General features: G+C 37.6%; 1 protein-coding gene across 2 annotated transcripts in view; it reads left to right on the top strand.

Moving 5' to 3' along the window:
- The first annotated feature begins 292 nt into the window (after positions 1–292).
- Mid1 (calcium-permeable channel component Mid1) overlaps positions 293–18,494 on the top strand; it is a 621,324-nt gene continuing 603,122 nt past the window's right edge. For both annotated transcript variants that reach the window (XM_083129744.1, XM_083129745.1), the window contains exon 1: positions 293–1,480. In XM_083129744.1, coding sequence (XP_082985870.1) covers positions 827–1,480 — 654 coding nt within the window. In that variant the 5' untranslated portion in view covers positions 293–826. The remainder of the gene's footprint in view (positions 1,481–18,494) is intronic.

Here is an 18,494-nt window from a genome sequence, read left to right as displayed (position 1 = left end):
TCATGAGTGTCTATTAAAATGAGGACGCTGCAGTGCGTTCCAGTATATTGCCCCTTCGGTCTTTTCGTCAACTTAAATCTTTTCCCCTCTAAGGCCTCAACCGCTATATTCTCTTCTACGTAGGATAAATCTCAACGTCGTATCGACCAGGCGCGTCACCGAAAACCCCACACACACGATGCGAGAGCAGCGACGCTGGGCGGCGGATCGCGGAAGCTCCCGTTTCCCTCCCGTTCGCAGGAAGTGGTGCCACCTACCTTGCCTCCACTTTTCAATATGGCCGCCAGTGATACGTGCGAGGTTTAGAGGTTCAGAATGAAAAGGGTAGGAGAGTTGGGAGTCGTCAGCGAAACCGTGAAAAACCTGGACCCCGATTTCTCTCGCGTCGCGTCGATTCCGTTGGGTTTGTTGGCGGGAGTTTTAGTTTTGTTTTTATGGGTTGTTCTCGTTATCGTCAGTTTCCGGCGTTCGGGAATCCGAGAGGTATCCGTTGTGAAACGGGAGCAAGGATCGTCAGGCCAGAGCTGCAGTCGTCGAGGCAGGAAACCAGGACAACAGGAGCCGGAGCTACAGGACCCACTCCGACCCCATCGTCGTATGCCGACTGGTGTAGTGCATCGTGGTCGTCAATTTGGACTTAGATTAGTATTGCAATGCCTGGGAGAGGTGTCGGCCTCCCTCGTAACTGTCCCAAAAACGGCCGCTCAGCAGATTTGGACACTTTGAGCGAGCAGCAACATCATCATCATCGTCCTGGAACGTTGGCGCCGGGGTCCTGTCTCGTCGTGGTCACGCGGGGGACCCCAGTTCAAGCCCAGGAGAAACCATGCGCGTACCGAAGTTAAGTCGCCATGGCTGCACTCTTGTGGATAAACCTGTTCAAGACTTATTGCAAAGATGGCGACGTTGTCTCGCCTCTTTGCTCTTCTTCACAATCATCCTGACTGACAATTTTGGTCTCAGTTTGTGTCACAGGAACAGCACCTCTCTAGACATCACTTCCTCATCCTGCATTCGAAACCCGTGGCTAGCCCACGACTTTTTAGAATCGATGCACTGGAGCAACTACACATACAATTCTATACTAAAGCGGACTGGGAAAGTTTGCGAGGGGCCAGGGCCCCCGTTAACAAGTGGTGAAGTCGCAGCCGCTACTCCTAGTAACATTAGCAGTGGACCCTCCACTACGTCTGATAAAACAACTAATCAGTGCCTTCATTTTGAAAAATCGCACAAAGATGACGTCTGTGCTCCGAACGTGACCCTTCGACATTGCTGTCACTACAATTTGTCGCATGTGCTTAGCGCTACAATGTGGGAGGAGGTGAATGATGATAGTGAAAAATGTACAACTTATCTTAGTGATTTGCAAAAGTGGGATGAGTTAGCGCAGAGGATCATATGTGAGTTTGAAGATGTGTTAGATAAATACGACTGCCGACAGAATTATTCTGTGAAGTACCCATGCGAGGATTGTAAGGTAAGTGAAATAGTATTTTCTCTTTCAATTTGTGCCAGTAAGTTTCTCATTTGTGTGATTGCAGCGTTAAATCTGGCGTCAATGTGCCCAAAAGCCATGTTTTGTGGCCAAACGCACGGTTTAAGGTTTGACTTTGCTAAGTCCTTTGGTCAAGTGAAGCATAACTGCTCGTTAGATTAGATCGTTATTCTTCCTGTGTGAGCAAAATTTGATTTCTCGAACCAGGCACGTATATTACACTTGGTATGGCCTGTCTTCGCAGCTCGACATCAGAAAAAAAACCGACGATCCTTACATCTGCTTTGTTACCCGGACAAAAATTTTGCAATGATAAAACAGCAGTGATAGCGGTCAGCTGACTACTCTCGTAGAGGGATGGGAATACGGGATGCAGGGAGGAGGGGGAGGGCAGGAGGGAGGGGGAGTAGCAGGAATACGTGTTATTCAGGTGGAGGACGTACAGGAACGGACAGTGCTACCAACATTTTCAACTTGTGCATTGCTGCAACGAACGGACCCCAGCCAATGCGGCTTGCGCTGTTCTCCCCAATACGCAAGCTGTATGGAGCAGACAAGCTGGAGCTCTCTCTCTCTCTCTCCTTCTCTCTCTTTCTCTCCCTCCCTCTCTCGTCATCCGGAGACCGGCTCCTCAGTCCGAGGGCCGTGACAGAGCGAGCTGTTACTTGGAGGTGAAACAAACACGCCCACTCGTGCTCGATATTTGCATTTTGCGTCACGGCCTTACGGGATGCTGCCCCAGTGGATTCCTGGCCCGGTATCGGGTGCCAAAAACCGCAAATCTCGTTCCGCTGCGGAAACCGCCCACGCAGGCTCCTCTTCCGTGCTCGCTCGGCGAGACTCAAACCCTCATTGTTGCGTTTCCGTTCGTTGGGACGTTCCGTGTGCAGGGCGATTCCACACCCAAGACAGAACCGTGTCGACAATATACAATTGTGGAGACGTTTCGACGGTACTAAGGAAAGTCAAACCCTGCGAGGCTCGGCGCCATTTCCCCCTCTGGAACGTTCTCCCTTCGTCGGGGAAAGGAACGCTTCGAAACTTGATCACGAGATAAATTCTCTGATAAACTTAGCTAGTGGAATAACCGTGTAAGAACTGTATATACCGTACTTTGCTAGTTTCCTTGTTCCAATTCAATTTGAGAAACGAGTGTGTATCTCCATAGATTTCTTACTTAACGACTTATACCAGTTCAATGTCGTTGTTAAAACGCTGTCATTTTATAATCAAAGCCGGATCCCTCTTTACAACTACCGGCCCAGTCCCTGTTACGAATCTGAGCGATATAGAGAACATTAAACAACGAACAAAATGTAATTCCAAAATATGCTTAACCATTGTAATAATAGTTTGATCCATTTTTTACACAATGATCTAAATTTCATTCTTATACCTTTAATATGCTATCGTTTTGAATTTTACTCGGATTAAAGGAAACTCCATGCTTTTGAAGATGCATAGCCGTAGAATTTCAGTAGTTTCTCTACTTCACATTCCTTGTGCAAAACTCCAGTTTTCTTCATATTGTCTCTATACTTATAATTCTAATTTCACCGTGGGCCGAGAAGTGTTCTAGTTTTAATCTCGCCACCAAAGTTTCAGGATTCGAGTTCCTGCCTGGATGTGATTGTTATTTGTGACTGTCCTTTCATCAATTTCGTTAAATTATAACATTCTGATCGTCGTGATTTCTCAAAAGTAGCAGAAAATCGACACTACAGAACAAAAATACAAATAACTTTAACATTGCGTTCTACCACTTGGTTTAATCGAGACGGTGAAGCTGAATTATGAACTAATGAAATTGATGATGGGATTAACAGATCCATGCTTGATTACAGCTCGAATCTAGGAACTCTGTTTTCGGATCGCGTTACGCTAATCACTTTGCCACGGAGGTCTTCATATTGCATATTGCGGAACTCAGAATTTGAAATTAAAATGTTATATTTACTTTTTTCAAATGCAAACTTTGCGTGTTTCTAGTCCTGCAAGGCATAATATTTTTTTAGAAAATTAACGACAATTTTTGCTCGTAACACTTTTACAAAATTTGTTCATATCCTGCAATATAAACTTTTGTCTGTGATAATATAAATCTGAACTCCAGTGAATGGAGCCATATCATTCATAATTGTTGGAATAATTGCTATCTTAAAATACTATAGATTAATATGTAGGCATGAATATAAAATAAATCTATCACCTTTTTGTTACGTTCTTAATTATAACCACAGACGTATGATTTATGGGAATCGCGATAAGCACGAAATGAAGATGAACACCTGCTTTTACTTAATATTCACGAACTAGTTCGTTGTAACTAATAATCTGTCGATGAAACAATCGCAAGTTGGAATCCGAAATTCGAAATCGCAAATAATTTCAAACGTTTTGTTTTGTAGAGAATTTCTTATGAGAAATATTTTTTTGGCATCTACACGACTATCTTGTTCAGCTTGGCTTATCATATCCTACACTACGATTCTAAGGTTCCAAAATACGCTTCTGCTGTGCATAGAATGGTGAAAATCATGTCACCAACACGTATAGTATTATTTTCGGACTTCATTTCCAGTCATCACGATTACACAATATTTCAATAATTATTACACAAATAGTAAATTTTAATCTCAATAAATACCTGCCTCAGGTAATAACCAAACACTTAAGGTGTTTGAGAAAAAATGTAATATCATTATTGATAACATACGAGACAAAGTCAATCCAATCTTGACCTTGAAAATTGGCACAGGAATTTTACCATCAGTTATCCCAACACAGATAGAGAGACAGAGAGCCACGCACATATAGTATATAATATTCATCCGTTTTCTAGGTTAATGTACCGTAATTCACTACAGAGATCAATCATTGTGTTGCTTGGAGGAACTTAAATTTCTTCGTTTCCTTACAAGTTATGCAACCCTTTTTACTATACTGTCGTTTTGGTTGCATATCATACAGAAGCTACGCGTAATTTTTTAAAAAAACGTTCGGTTATTATTCAAGGAAAGGATTTTAAGGTTCACAATTGTGGTCAGGATAGGAAAATAGTGGTTCTGATAATGTTTTCAAAAAGTTCAAAAAAAGGTGCTGATAAAATGCCTTTATGTAGGTCTAAACCATTTACATTAACATTCATTATTCAATACTTTAGCACATAATATAATTAGTAATAATTACATAAAGTAACCAGTATTTAGGAAGTAAACGTGGAATTTACTGGTTTTCAAACAACTCGTTATACTGGATTACGCTCAATATTTCTTTGTCTTCGAATGTGCTGACGGTTTGAGCTCAAGAGATCATTATATGTGGAGAGACTACATTATCTTGGGAACTGTTGGGGCTGCAATGATTATATTATACCATTTTAAAGTTCTTGTTCTGCATTACAAAATGAGACAATAGTATTTTATGTATCTACTCAAGAAGAGTGAAAATAATTTATTTTTATGTCCAATTTTTATTTAACAAAACATGAAATTAAAGAAGGAAAAAGGTGCTAAAGCATTAAAGATGGGGTAGAAATGGGATAAATGTGCTAATCTCACAAAAAGGTGCGACACATTATGTTCATTGTAAATACTTGATTTCATTTCCTAAAGTACATATCTCAAACGATCGGCATGGAAACAGCTATAATTTTGGAAAGCTTCTGCACTTTAAAATCCCTTCACTAGTTAGTATTGTTTGAAGGATAATTCTGTCCCCTCTCCTTGTTTTCTACTGTCAGTTCTTAAAAACACAATATGTCTGAAAGGAACTTTTTAAGCTCTACGAGAGAGATTTAGCTCCGGACGCATTTCACATAGATCCGTTCCTATAAGTTGTTTTTCTTTAGTGCTAACCTGTTCAGAGCTCTTCCACCATATTCGTACACTATTTTACGTTAAGTTACGCATTTTTCTTGTTACATTATCAACATGTAATAACTTAAGCCAGAGTAAGGTATGAATAACATAAATATCATCCATATACTCGTGACGGAAGGCAGTTTAAAATACTGTGTTCAGTCACCTCTAAGTGGTACTCGAACACAATTTAGCAGCATTCTCTAGACACGAGATGAATTGTTCAATCTTTGTAAATCTGTATTTCAAAGTAGTTCCGGTTTAAGACTAAAGTACAATTTAATCAGAACTGCCCTTTCTTTCAAATATTTGTCCCGACTCTTTCCGTACTTCAGACTGGATGTAAAAATGTCATGATTTTAAACACACAGTCAGACATGTTGAAACCACTGCTTATACGTACTATTATGTCGATTCTAAATATAATTACTTGCGGGATGTTGATCTAAATTTGTTATTCGTTAAACAATGTGAACAGCATATTTTTCTGGCTCCTTAGAAGGCTTCAGAAATAGACGAAAACTTCCACTTCTATTCAGATAGAAAGGCTAAGTATATGTAGGCTATAGTGTCATGCAGTGTCTTAATTGAGAGCTTATATACCAACACCTGTACTCTTTCAGTTCACGAAATATATCTTTGTACCTGTGGTCATTTCCGAGTAAACAACATGCATCGAATTTTGACATCAACAGATAAGTGAACAGACAAATATGGAAATTTTCTAGAATTATGTTGGTGCTTTATATATCTTTCGATACACCTAATTACAAATGGACAATTCCATTGTGACGAGTGTGACATTCAGACAAATTTACATTCATTCTTTACTTATTTCATTAGCACCTTCAAACATGTAACTCTGACAATTTTTGTCATTTCATTTTCCTCGATGAAAGTTATTTAATTTCAAGATATTCCTCCCCCATCTCAACTTTTAGGTACAGAAAATAAATTTGTTGTAATTGTGAAGGGTGTGACACTTCTGAGACATGACTTTATTCCCTTCATCAGTCTTTCAGAAAACTCTGTGAAATGTATGGGTTTACTGAAACAATTTCATTATATTTTAACAAAGCAAACTTTACTCGACATTTAGATGCTTTTAGTTTATGAAAATAGTACTACATATTCTTTTATGAACATTTTTTACCTGTGACGGGTGTGACAAATTTTGTGACGGGTGTGACACCATGCACATTATTTACTTTGTAGAATTATGGAACAATGCAAAAGCTATGAAAAATATTATAAATAGATTCTTCAAGCCAAGTTTTGTTTCAGAAATGAAGTAGGATACTTCAGAGCTTAAGATATAGAAACAATCAATAAGACAATTAGAACGAAATTAGAATTAATTTAGCTTTCTTATGGTAATGAAACTGAATTAAGTGGAGACACCACACACATAAAATCCTACTTCTACTATAAAGAGTAATAGGTTTGAAACAATATGTTGTTTTAAAGCTATGAAAGTAATGTTTGTATTAATAATTCCAAATTCTGCATAATTGTGCCTCAAATTTCATACATAATAAGTGATACTTTGAATAAAAATAAAATTAAGCTTGTTTGTCCATTTTTACATGGAATGTCTCATATCTGTAATTATATTTAATTCTGAGATATCAAAGGTTAAACACATCGTCCATTGAGAATGCAAATGTTCTATCTCCAAATTGTAAACAAATGGAGATATTTTGACTGTAGTCTATTTAGAATGTATTTGTTTCATCTCTGCAATTGTCTGATGTATACTGATGCCTACATACAATTAATATTGATATATTGAGAGTATTTTTGATTCATGTGCAGAAACAGCCACGAGTATGCAAAATCCAACAGCCAATGATACCAACCTTACGACAATTTCCTCAACCAACTACAAGCGCCGTCCGAATATGAGATAAACCACTTGCATTATAACCTCAGTCACTTGAGGGATATGCTTAACAATGGTAGTGTCTTCGGTTCTTACTTTTGTTGTTAACAGACAAGAATTTTGAATAATAGTGGACTCAAAGTAATTAATTGATTTCCCAAAATATGACTTATTTATTTTACTTTTCAACCAAATGACAAATTTATAATGAAATTGTTTCATCTCCATCTCGTTTCCAGAATGCAGTGTAATATCTGGTAGATACAACACTGGCACTCTCAAATCAAAACTAGTGTTGCGTGCAATAGTTCTATCTGAAATGTCGATAATGAATTACAGCATAAATACCTAACCAAACAACAACTTATTTTTAGAGAGGCTTCAATATATCAACCTTTCCAACGGCAGAAACTTTCAGCACAATCGTGATAAAGTTCCAATAAATATATCATGTCAAACTTTAAGGGCTTTCCTAAAAAATGGAAAAAATTGACATAGAACATTAGATTCTCAGTGGACGATATGTAGATTGCTGACTGGCATAGACAAATGGATCAGACCGTTTATATCACTTTAAGTTAGTATTAGGCTGATGTTTCTGTTTACCGAATTCTATGTTTCTATGTTTAATAGTTTCTGACAAATCGATAGGTATCTATTCGTTTTGATTGTTAACTAGAATGGAGAAACTGTCACAAAGTAGAAAATTGTCTGTCCTTTCAACCCATCAAATTTCATATTTCTAGTCCGAATGGTTTAGGAAATGTCAAAGCTTAAAACGTGTAGATAGTTGTATTTCATTTGTTTGCCCTCCACAGACAGACGGACAGCTGCAATGAAAAAAGCTTATGTCGCATTAAGCTTGTATTTACTAGGGCGTTATGTGTAGGAAATTTTACCTCTTTATACTTGCTACTAGTTTTTGAGATATCGACATTTCGCTTATGGTCGATTCTTGCCTTCCACTGCCATCGAGTTGATTTTTATTCCGATTAGCTTTTGTTAGGTAGATCTAGCAGCGACTGAATTTTATTTTATTCCTCTTGACGTTTATGAGATATTAACAGTTGATCCTGACAGGTATACGGACAACACTTGTATTCAATTAAGAAGACAATTGTGGAACTAACATTACAGAAATTATGGTTTACAATACTAGTAAGGAGAGAAAAGTGTAATGAACACTAGAAATGGCGTTCAATATAGGAAAATAAGCACGCAAACGTAAATGACGACATAGGCACATCAAGTATTCAAGTATAGAAGTGTACATATAAAAGGCATTTAAAACCAAAAATATGTGTTTAATATAGGCACAGTTATGCACTTACAAATAACTTAAAATGTGAAACATTCGTTATTAACTTAAAGGCTACTGAAAGTTTGCAGAATAGGAAATGGCCATTAAGAATACATGAATGTGCACTTACAATAGAAAAATATGAACTTAAAATAGAAATAAGCCATTAAAGGCACTGATTAGTATCGTGAGAATCGTTGCTTGATCATAGGCTTAGTGCACTGTTGTGAAGTTGTAACATATTAAAAATTAAGCTCCTTAAAATGTCTACATCTTAAGAGCGTTTCTTCTTTATACAAAGTTAGGTATCTGCGCAGAGACTAGATCATTTGGGACTACAATGAAAACAAGTGGTTTCAACCATTAAATAATCATACTGATTATCTCATAAATAATGCACATTTTCTCTTAAAAAAGAAGAATTCGAAGATACCTACCAAATACTTCAATATCCGTTTCTAATTTTTCACTCTCTGACGGATGTCTTCAAAGTGGGTGTTTGAAACAATGAGGTTATGTAATTAAACATATTGTAGCAGCAGTCACGGTGCCCACTGAGTTGAAAAAAATGTTTATGTAATCGTTCTTTTTTAAAAAAGAAATGCGATTCAAAATTTTTGTCTGTGCCATTAATGCATTTTAATAACTACATTATTATCACTTTTCTATAGCAGATTTCTATTATTTTCCCTTTTAAGTTTATAGTTATGTATTTTAAGCGCATATTCATGTATTTCAGTTCATGTATCTTCTTTTTCAAATTTCAAGTAGTCTTTTAAGTGCATATTTTAGGTATAAGAACTAATATTTGACATCTTTTTAAGTTCATAGCTGTAACTATATTAAACGCATATTTTCGGTTTTAAGTGCGATTTGATGGCTTCAAAGCAGAAGTAACGTAACTCCACTTTTAATGGAAATGGAGTTACATGTATAACTTAGAACTGGGAAGTATCAGTTCAGAGCTAGAAGTTAACATTTCCTAAGTTTCGAATTCTTGCTCATAGAGGCTCCACTATGCTTGTTCTTCAGTATCTAAACATTGTACTAAGTTATTTAAATGTGTATTTTTCTCAAAACTGTCTTGAATGCAGTTACGCCACTTGCGCTCTGAACCCGTCATTTGTGTGTACACTTCTACACTTGAAACGTATTTAAGGGCCTATCTTTAACGCTATTTATAATGTTTATTGCACATAGGACGTACTCCTCTCTCACTCTTAATGCTTGTAAACAACCATTTCTTTAATGTTAGATCCACAATTACCTTATTCATTGAATCCAAGTGTTGTAATTATTCCTTGAATTCTAGTAAGAATGGTCCCTTCTTAGGATGTAATGTTAATTGGACATTATCCATTGTCTAGTGCTTTTACCTATACATACTCTAACATTACATTTCGAAAGAGTGCCTCTTCTTTTTGTCGGTCGTGGGAATCGAACGTACGACAGGTCTGTGATTGACTACAAATCCGCTGCTCTAACCGCTGCACGCCTCATTTTTTGAGCTCTATGTATTGCCTGTCAAAGGCACTAGAAAAGAATATTATCTGTGCAGTAACTTACCGTGGCCTCCTTGTAACGGTCTGTTACAGTCATATTATTTTCATAACAACTCCAGCTGATCGCGTGAGTCCAGTTAGTGAGCCTACCAAGAGTCCAGAGCGCGAGCAACAGGGATTACGATAGGTGCTGGGTAGAGATGACTCCAGCGGCTCGTTTGTTGATTGGCTGCTCCGGGACTTATGACTCGCTCCAAAACTACCAAAGCAAAACAGCCAGAGATATTACGAAAGTAATCTCACTCTACCTAAGGTTTTTAATTTTTTTTATTAATTTTTATGTCTGTGCTTTTTATCGCGCCCTGTTACTGTTTTCTACGTGTTTATTTCCAATCGTGCATTAATGTCTTAAAAACCTATTTTTCTGTCTTGCTTGGCAAATTGTACAGTCAGCGGCAATAACAATAAGACATCTAGATCCTGATATGCTCGCTTCCCTGTAAGATGTTATGTGTGTTGCCTAACTCCAAGTGGATTTTAATAGCAAATTTTCAATGGCAGCTTCTACCACCGCTTTAGAGTTAGGCAGCACACAAAGCGCCTTGCAGAGAAGCAAGTGTTTCAGGATGTAGGTGTCCCATTTTTATTGTCGGTAAGTGTACATTGTATATTGTATTTCCCATGCGATTTTAAGTAAGGGGATTGTTCTGTGGTTGCCATCACTAATGTTTGGTGTCTATATTTCTATCCTCGAAATTTGCATTGCATAAACGGAGCGAGAACACGATGACGGATAAATTAGCAATTGTCCTTGTCGCCATATGTTCCCAATATCCATCTATTAACTCACGTAGTGAATCAATGTCAAAATTCCCTACAAGCTCATTTCCCTTTCAAGTAACAATTTCACCGTTTTCAATGTTTTTAAGATTTAGTTGGAATCTCTGGTCTGTTTCATGACAACCTTTCCAAAAATTACCCTGGTCTCGATAAACCACGATGATATTTCAAAATTCATTTAAAAGGATTCAGGTCCTATTTAGAATTCTCCGTTGAATTTTACGACGTGGCTAGAAGGAATTCTCAAAACACACACAAAAATATTGGTTTCAGAATTGTGGACAATGGTGTTGATCTTTATAATTAAGGTCATTTTTTAAAAAATCGTTACTGGGATAACTCAGATATTTAAAATTATTATTTTAAATGATTTTTAAGTGCCGGAAATGATGATAATGTCTTCTACAATTGGCCGCCGAGGTCACCTGACTTGTAGGTCTGTGACTTTTTTTTTATGGAGTTACATAAACGATTGTGTCTATGTACCCCATTGCCTCAAAACCTGCAAGAACTGCAAATTCGTATCACTTCTGCAATCCAGTCCATCAATGTGGATATGTTGGAGCGTGTGTGGCATGAATGGGAATATCGCCTTGATGTCTGCAGGGCCACTCGGGGGGCCACATTCAATGTCTATGAGTTGTAAAATAAAATATTTGAGTTTTTCTTTCAAATGTCACCAATTTCATGTAAATACGATTATCCAAAGCGACGTAATACCACTTTAAAGTATGATAGTATATTTATGGACACGCTGTACTATAACAAAAATACAAGTACAAGATCACATATCCCAGTATGTGCTCCTATACAGTTTATTGCCGTGAGTGATTTGAACGTACATATTACTTTTTCCAGTTTGGAGATTAGTGATTCCTAGGTTCCTAAACTGTGTTCTAAAAACCCTAAAATAGGTTCTAAAAATCTTAATTCGAAAAATTCTGAAGTCTGTTCCAAAAAACCTAAAATAGTTCAAAATTTCTGAACAATACTGATTAGACAAAATCGTTAAAGTCAAAATTTCAAAAGAACCGTAAGCAATTTTAATAGGTACAATGTAACCAAATATTAAATATTTTAACCAATTTTGCATTTGTATACATAATTTACAAATTATCCACAAAATATTGTAGAAGATATGTTGATATGAAGAATGAATTACGTATGTATAATTTGCTGCACAATACCAGTGTGGTTACTCACCAACAATTCCTTCAATTCTCGGAATTCTCCGTAGACTTGACTGACGCAAGTTCTTCACAGTTTAGCTTTTATTTTTTTCCGAGGAAGGAAAGCTGTGTGGAAATAGAACAGGATTCTCTCGATCCGTTTACTTTATTAGTGTCTTCTTCAGAACAATCTATCTGGCAGACGACGGTTATTGCAAGATAAGATATCTTGAAGTTGATTACGTAATTTTAAGTTTGAAATTCTAATAGGGTAGCCCGGGGTTATTTCGATCATTTCAGATTCAAAATTCAATTTCCGTCACAAATTTAAAATTTATTAAACAATAATGGGTTGGCACATTACATTTGTATCCACATTGTACGGGAAATAAGGCAATGGGCCTTTGAAATGAAGTACATACACATAATCATCAAAAGACCAAGTAGTTGCACAGTGCGGATTATTGGAAAAGTTTGAGGTAATTACGATCACGTTTGGGGCTATGATCACTAACACAGTCATGATTTTCAGATGCACTTTCCACATGTGCTTTCTGCCGAAAGAGCCAACACAGAGCTCGTGGAACCACAACTTGCACGTCTGGCATTGTATCCAGTCTCCTTTTGCTGCACTTTCTTCCGAGTAATACTTCATACCACAGAAGCCACAGGGGACGTTCTCATCCTCTTGTGTGATGTCACTCGTAGATTTTTCTCCTGACTTGATTCTTCTTACGAGGCCTCACATTAAATGCAGTTTTCTCTTGAGCCAATGTGGTCTTCTGTTTTTCAACTACCTCCTGGAAACTTGATCAGATGACAAATGGCGTGGTCCTACTTTCTTCCTGCATTTCCGGGACACTGTATTAGTAGGGATAGGAATGATTTCTGAGAAGGGAGCTGTATTGTTTGGATCAGGGGATTTATGTGGAGTCGAAGTACCGGGAATAGAAGGAACAGGCATTGTTTCTGAGGTAGATGGGCTGGCTTCATCAGGAACAGAATCATCCAGAGCATGTTAAGAAAAATCATAGTTTATTTTTATTAATTATATAAGTTATTTTAAACATTTACAGTTCAATGTAATACATTAATTAATAATAATAGGCACCGTTTTCATACCACACTCCTGTTAGTAAACATTTGTATTATTCTAAATGGGAGAACTTATTGAAATTTCACATGTTAATATATAAAAATACCAAAAATAAAAGTTAGTTTTCCATATTTCAAATTTTTTTTATATACATTTTAGTGTACGAACAAGTATGTGACTTACTGTATACGTTTCAGTTTTACATAACTAAATATCGATCACAAACAAGTGATCGGGAATGCCCCATAAATACTGATAAAAATAGCCCCAAACGGCTAATATTTTTCTCAGGGTTGGCTACCCTGCAAGTATTAAAAATACATATTTCAGAATGGAAGAAATCTGTCTCCCTAGTTAACACTGCAAAGCAAGTCATGCAGGAATACCGAGCTACAGCTTAAGTTTGGTGGCGTAAATATTTAACTATTGATAAGTACAGAGTTCTGTTACATACCTTCACAGACAAAATCCATTGCTAGAGCTGAATCAACGGTAAAATCGCCGTGCCAATATAAACAACTTCTTTCCACAACACGTTCCACTCAACTAGTGGTGTAATGGTCGCCAAGCAGCGCAAGAGGCATGCTCAGCAGAGCATTATACTTCTTTTGATCGGAATAGCCCCTTGGTTGACATAGCCCCGGGCTACCCTACAATTAACACTTTTTGTAGATTAGTATATCCTGTAACATTTGGGATTTGCGTTTGTAGATGTATTTCGAGTATGAGTATGTGAAATGCCACATGTTAAAATCCGCACCTTAAATTAAATATTTTAAATATATATACCGTTTAATGGAATTGGATTAGAATTTTTGGATAAATTGAAATCACACAGACCATTTATATTGTTAATACACTCCTCACAAAATGTTTGGAATATTGTTATATTAGGCGATAGGTTTTGACTGATTGATTGATTTGGTGTTTTAAGTCCACTTTATGAACAGTAAGGCTAGTCGGGACTGAACCTGAAGTTCAAAGTGGGATCCGAACCTCTATGTACCTCCACCGGGAATCGAACCCGGGATACCTTGATTACAAGGCAGCGATGATTAGACGATAGGTGATAGGTAGGGTGGCATATGTAAGGGAAACACGAGAACGTGCAGCAGACAGATACCATGTGTGTTGAATTCCAAGATCTTGCCTATCACGCATTGCCTAATGTAATGATATTACAAACTTTTTGTGAGGAGTGTATATTTGTGTAGTGAGAGGCAGTAATACAAATGGTTGAAATAGAGAAAACATCTGTTTGCACCTTTGAATTATTGGAAAATTTGGTTTCAAAATCAGGAATTATATTTAAATCTTATCATGGTCCAAGAGTGACCACCCTGAATACATAACAATCGTTTTCATGTTATCCACAGTCCAACTCCGCCTTTTGTCTGTGAGGATCATCTTAGATGCTGAAAATGATCTTTCAACAGAAACAGTCAGTGGTGCAAATTTGAATGCTTAAACGTTTCTTCGAAAGGCGTGAATGTAACAAAGCACCGAACTGAAGAGAAATTAATTGAGCAAGACCACACAGATCAGAAGTTTACACTTTGGACTTTGCGTGGGTAACAGTGGCGCCAGACATTTTACTTCGTTTAAAGCTTTGAAAACACATCATGGACTTGGAGGGAGGGAAATGGACAGATAGTATATTTGAAACACGTTAGGCATTTAATTTTTGTCGCCAAACATAGCAAATACCTCTCTGTGATTTAAGAATCCTACAAAACTTTAAAAAATATATATAAAAAGACCTAAAAATACTTGATTTAGGTGTATAAACCTACAATAGATTCTAACAAGCAAAATAGGTTATTTTAAGTTAAACTTTATCAGTTGTTGCGTCTTTTAATGAAACTCCGCTTTAACTTATTTCTTTTACCTGAAAGGAAAAACGGGTTTAAAACCTAAAATCTGAGGTCTAGTGTTTCCTAACCTGACTGTTGTCTACATAACTAAATATTCCACTTAAATTTTAGGAAAACTGGCCATGAGGCTCCGTAATTGCCGATATTTTTGACTGAGTGCTGGAAGCAGCCAATTAGAACCAACCTTCATTCATGTGACAAATATGGCCGAGGTAACTTTCACATTGCACCACGGGAACAAACTAGCGCACAAACCGGCGCGGAAAGTCAGGAATTAATCCCGGATCCCTTTTGGTTCGACGGACAACTTTTATTACCAATGAAACCAGTTTTAACATCGAACTAAAGATCAATTTAGAAGATGTCCTTTTCGAACAAGAGTCATAGAATCTCACAGGTTCCTGGAAGGATGCCAGAACACAGATGTGGCGTCATCTGTTGAGAAACCTTTAAAGTTTCCTCCTCGATACTCTGTGAACAAATATTTTCCACCCTGGAGCCGGTGCATCGGGCGTTTTCGATTCTAGATTTCCGATCCATCTGGTGCCTCGATTATCGATAATGTGAACTCGAGGGTACGAATTGTGGAAGGGGAGAGGAAGACGTGGGAATTCTTTTAGCTGAAGGAAGCATTATATTGGGTAGGTAGGTTGAGGGAAGTGAATTGGTGGCTGATATGATGTTGTACCCTATTGTAACATTAATATACATAGTAATTAGAGATGAGGTTCAATTCAGATAGGAATCCGTAAGGGCACTCAGGAATGCAATGTACAAGTATATGGATACCTGCAGGGTGTCCAAAAATTGGTAAAAGGGGATATGACTTATTTTTAAAAAAATATCAACCACGTGATGCTTTTTAAATTTTAGATGCGTTGAATCAAAAATGGAAGTTACAATCCTACCAACAATCCCTTGGAAACAAATTAAGTTTAATTTATATGTAGGCTACCAAACTATACTGATACAGTGTGATGTGATTATTATAGATTTACATGGAGAGGCAGTGGCGGCAATTAGGGAGGCAAAGGGGGGCAGTTGCTCCCGCTTTTGTCACAGCACTATGGCCTCTTGATGTTAAGCCTTGTCTACTAAGAGGAAGTAAACTGTCCTTCACCCAAGTTTTGGCGCCCAATCGCCGCCACCGTGGGCAGGCAACAAAAGCATGCAAACTTTAACATATTCAAGTATATAGGATTCATTCTTCGAAAAGTCACCACCGGTACTGGCAACACTGGGTGACAATGCGACTTGTAGGCGAAAAGCTTCACTCTTCACCGTCCCTAATGCGGTGAGTCCGCTGATAAGGTGTGTCTAGCGGGATTCTTGTTGGTGGTGCACTTGCTGTTGAACCGGGTGACTTCTAGGTAGATAGGTGGTATTTCCTGGACCTGGCGTGTAGAACAGACGAGAAGGCGAATAACGACATCTCGGTGTGATTTGAGCAAATCGTTGAACAGTCGTTGGCGAAAGCAGGAGTTCGGCATATAGTAAGTTAAGCTGCATCTTCTATAATCATTTCGGAGAATAGGTCTGTCTATGTTATCTGTTAGCCGAGATAGCAATTAACATCGCCTTCCGAACTAATGTTACGGATAACAAGGTTAGCAGGAACGTTAAATCTTTTCCCTGTCCTGACTGCAGATACTACAAAGAACTCTCTCAATTACTGACAACTCTATTTTTTGTAGCTACATAGACGTACTGGCAACTCATATTCAAATATATGGAGTTCAAATATATACTCTAAAATAGAGAAACTAAAGAAAAGTTGTCCAATTTAATAAAATGTTTCTTCGAAGTTTATTAAACATCAAAACCAAAACTTAACTTTCTTTGTATTCAATTTAATTTCAATGCTTTCTTCTGAGATTTTTTTGTAGTTGAACTTATGATTTACTGCTTAATATTAATAGATAATAACTTAGTACTGACATCTATCGGCAACTTTTCAAATTTACAAACCCGTCGCGCTGAAATCATGATATGTATAAAATTGTAAATACAGAGTGAATTATAACAGAGTAAATAACTTATCAGATTTACTATTAAAAACATTCCGTTGGTTGTATAACATTAGGAAAATCTTCAGATTTGTTATCACGCGCAAGACTTTTGTAAACACGGTCATTGGGGCGCTGGTGTAGTGTTAATGAAAATGGCGACTCTTACAGATGCAGAAATACCAGGCTGTATTTTAACGTTCCCAGACCTTACAGCCCTAGACTTCTGTACTTTGTAAAAAGCAAAGTCTATATATATATATATGTCACTTATGCCACAGAATGTGGAACAGCTAAAGGAGAAAATAACAAACGCCCTTGCTTTCGTGGGCGAGGAGTTCTTGAGAAAAGTGTTGCAATTCGATGAAATATGTGTCGCATAATTGCTGGAAGCCACATTGAACATTTGTAGCCATTTGTAGATATTCATAGAAACTTGAAGTGTTACTGATTGATACACAACAAATATCATTGTTGTATTCCATATAGTTTAGTCGAAATCAAATCTTAAAGTTGTTTATTCTATTATGATACACCCTGTATACATGTTGAAATATCCGCGATTGTTAGAAATTAAAGATATCCTGGTCCACAAGGTTTATCCTGCTACATCGAAAGAGTGATCCAAACACTATTCCATTACATTTGTTGCCATAGAAAGTTGCGTTGCGCCTGTAAACTCCGCCACCCAAACAACACAACTGTTATGCTGGTTGCAGAATGACAAGGATCTACATGCTATTATTCCGGTTACGTAGGCGGTAAAATTATAAATATCTTGTACTAATTAATTGAACAGTATGAAACCAATTTCGTCACAACGGTGACTGTAATTATATATTTTATTCTTATCTATCTTATTGCGTAAGATTTTCGGTACAGATACAATGGCATTGAGAGAACTGCTAATACAGTTGTATGTTTTACTGGAATAACATTGTAAAAATAGGGATCCCGCGCAGCCAAATGGTTAGCGGTATTGCCACTGGTGTTAGCGGTCCCGGGTTCGATTCCCGGTGAAAAGAAGCAGTAGCTGGCTCCTGTTTCGAAAGCCAGAAACAGTGGCGATGGGACTCGATGCGCTGACCACGCGTCACACAATGATTAAGCTAATTGGTAAATTTTGTCTATCATAGAGTTCCGTCGTCATTGCAACGTCCTCCCCACGTGCTCCGCACTACACTAACAACACAGCGCAGGAGTACTGGCACAGGCTGCGTTCTACACACTAAACCTTGCAATTAGGTGGACGGCAAAAGTCTACCCAGATGCGCTAACTTTTTGTCAGCCGTAGAACATGGACTCAGAATTATCTCAGGGCTTGCTGGGTGTAAGGAAAGATTATACCAGCTTTATGTATATATATGTTTATTATAATCTTAACACAAGGGTATCCGTTAGCACACTTACACACGTGTCTTTACCTGAAACCCTTACCACGTGCGTGCATTTACTTGTACCACAGAC

This window comes from Lepisma saccharinum, chromosome 10, assembly GCF_977018435.1.
Source record: "Lepisma saccharinum chromosome 10, izLepSacc3.1, whole genome shotgun sequence".
Classification (NCBI taxonomy): domain Eukaryota; kingdom Metazoa; phylum Arthropoda; class Insecta; order Zygentoma; family Lepismatidae; genus Lepisma; species Lepisma saccharinum.
The sequence above is the reverse complement of the archived record's forward strand: the minus strand, read 5'-3'. Positions and strand labels throughout refer to the sequence as shown.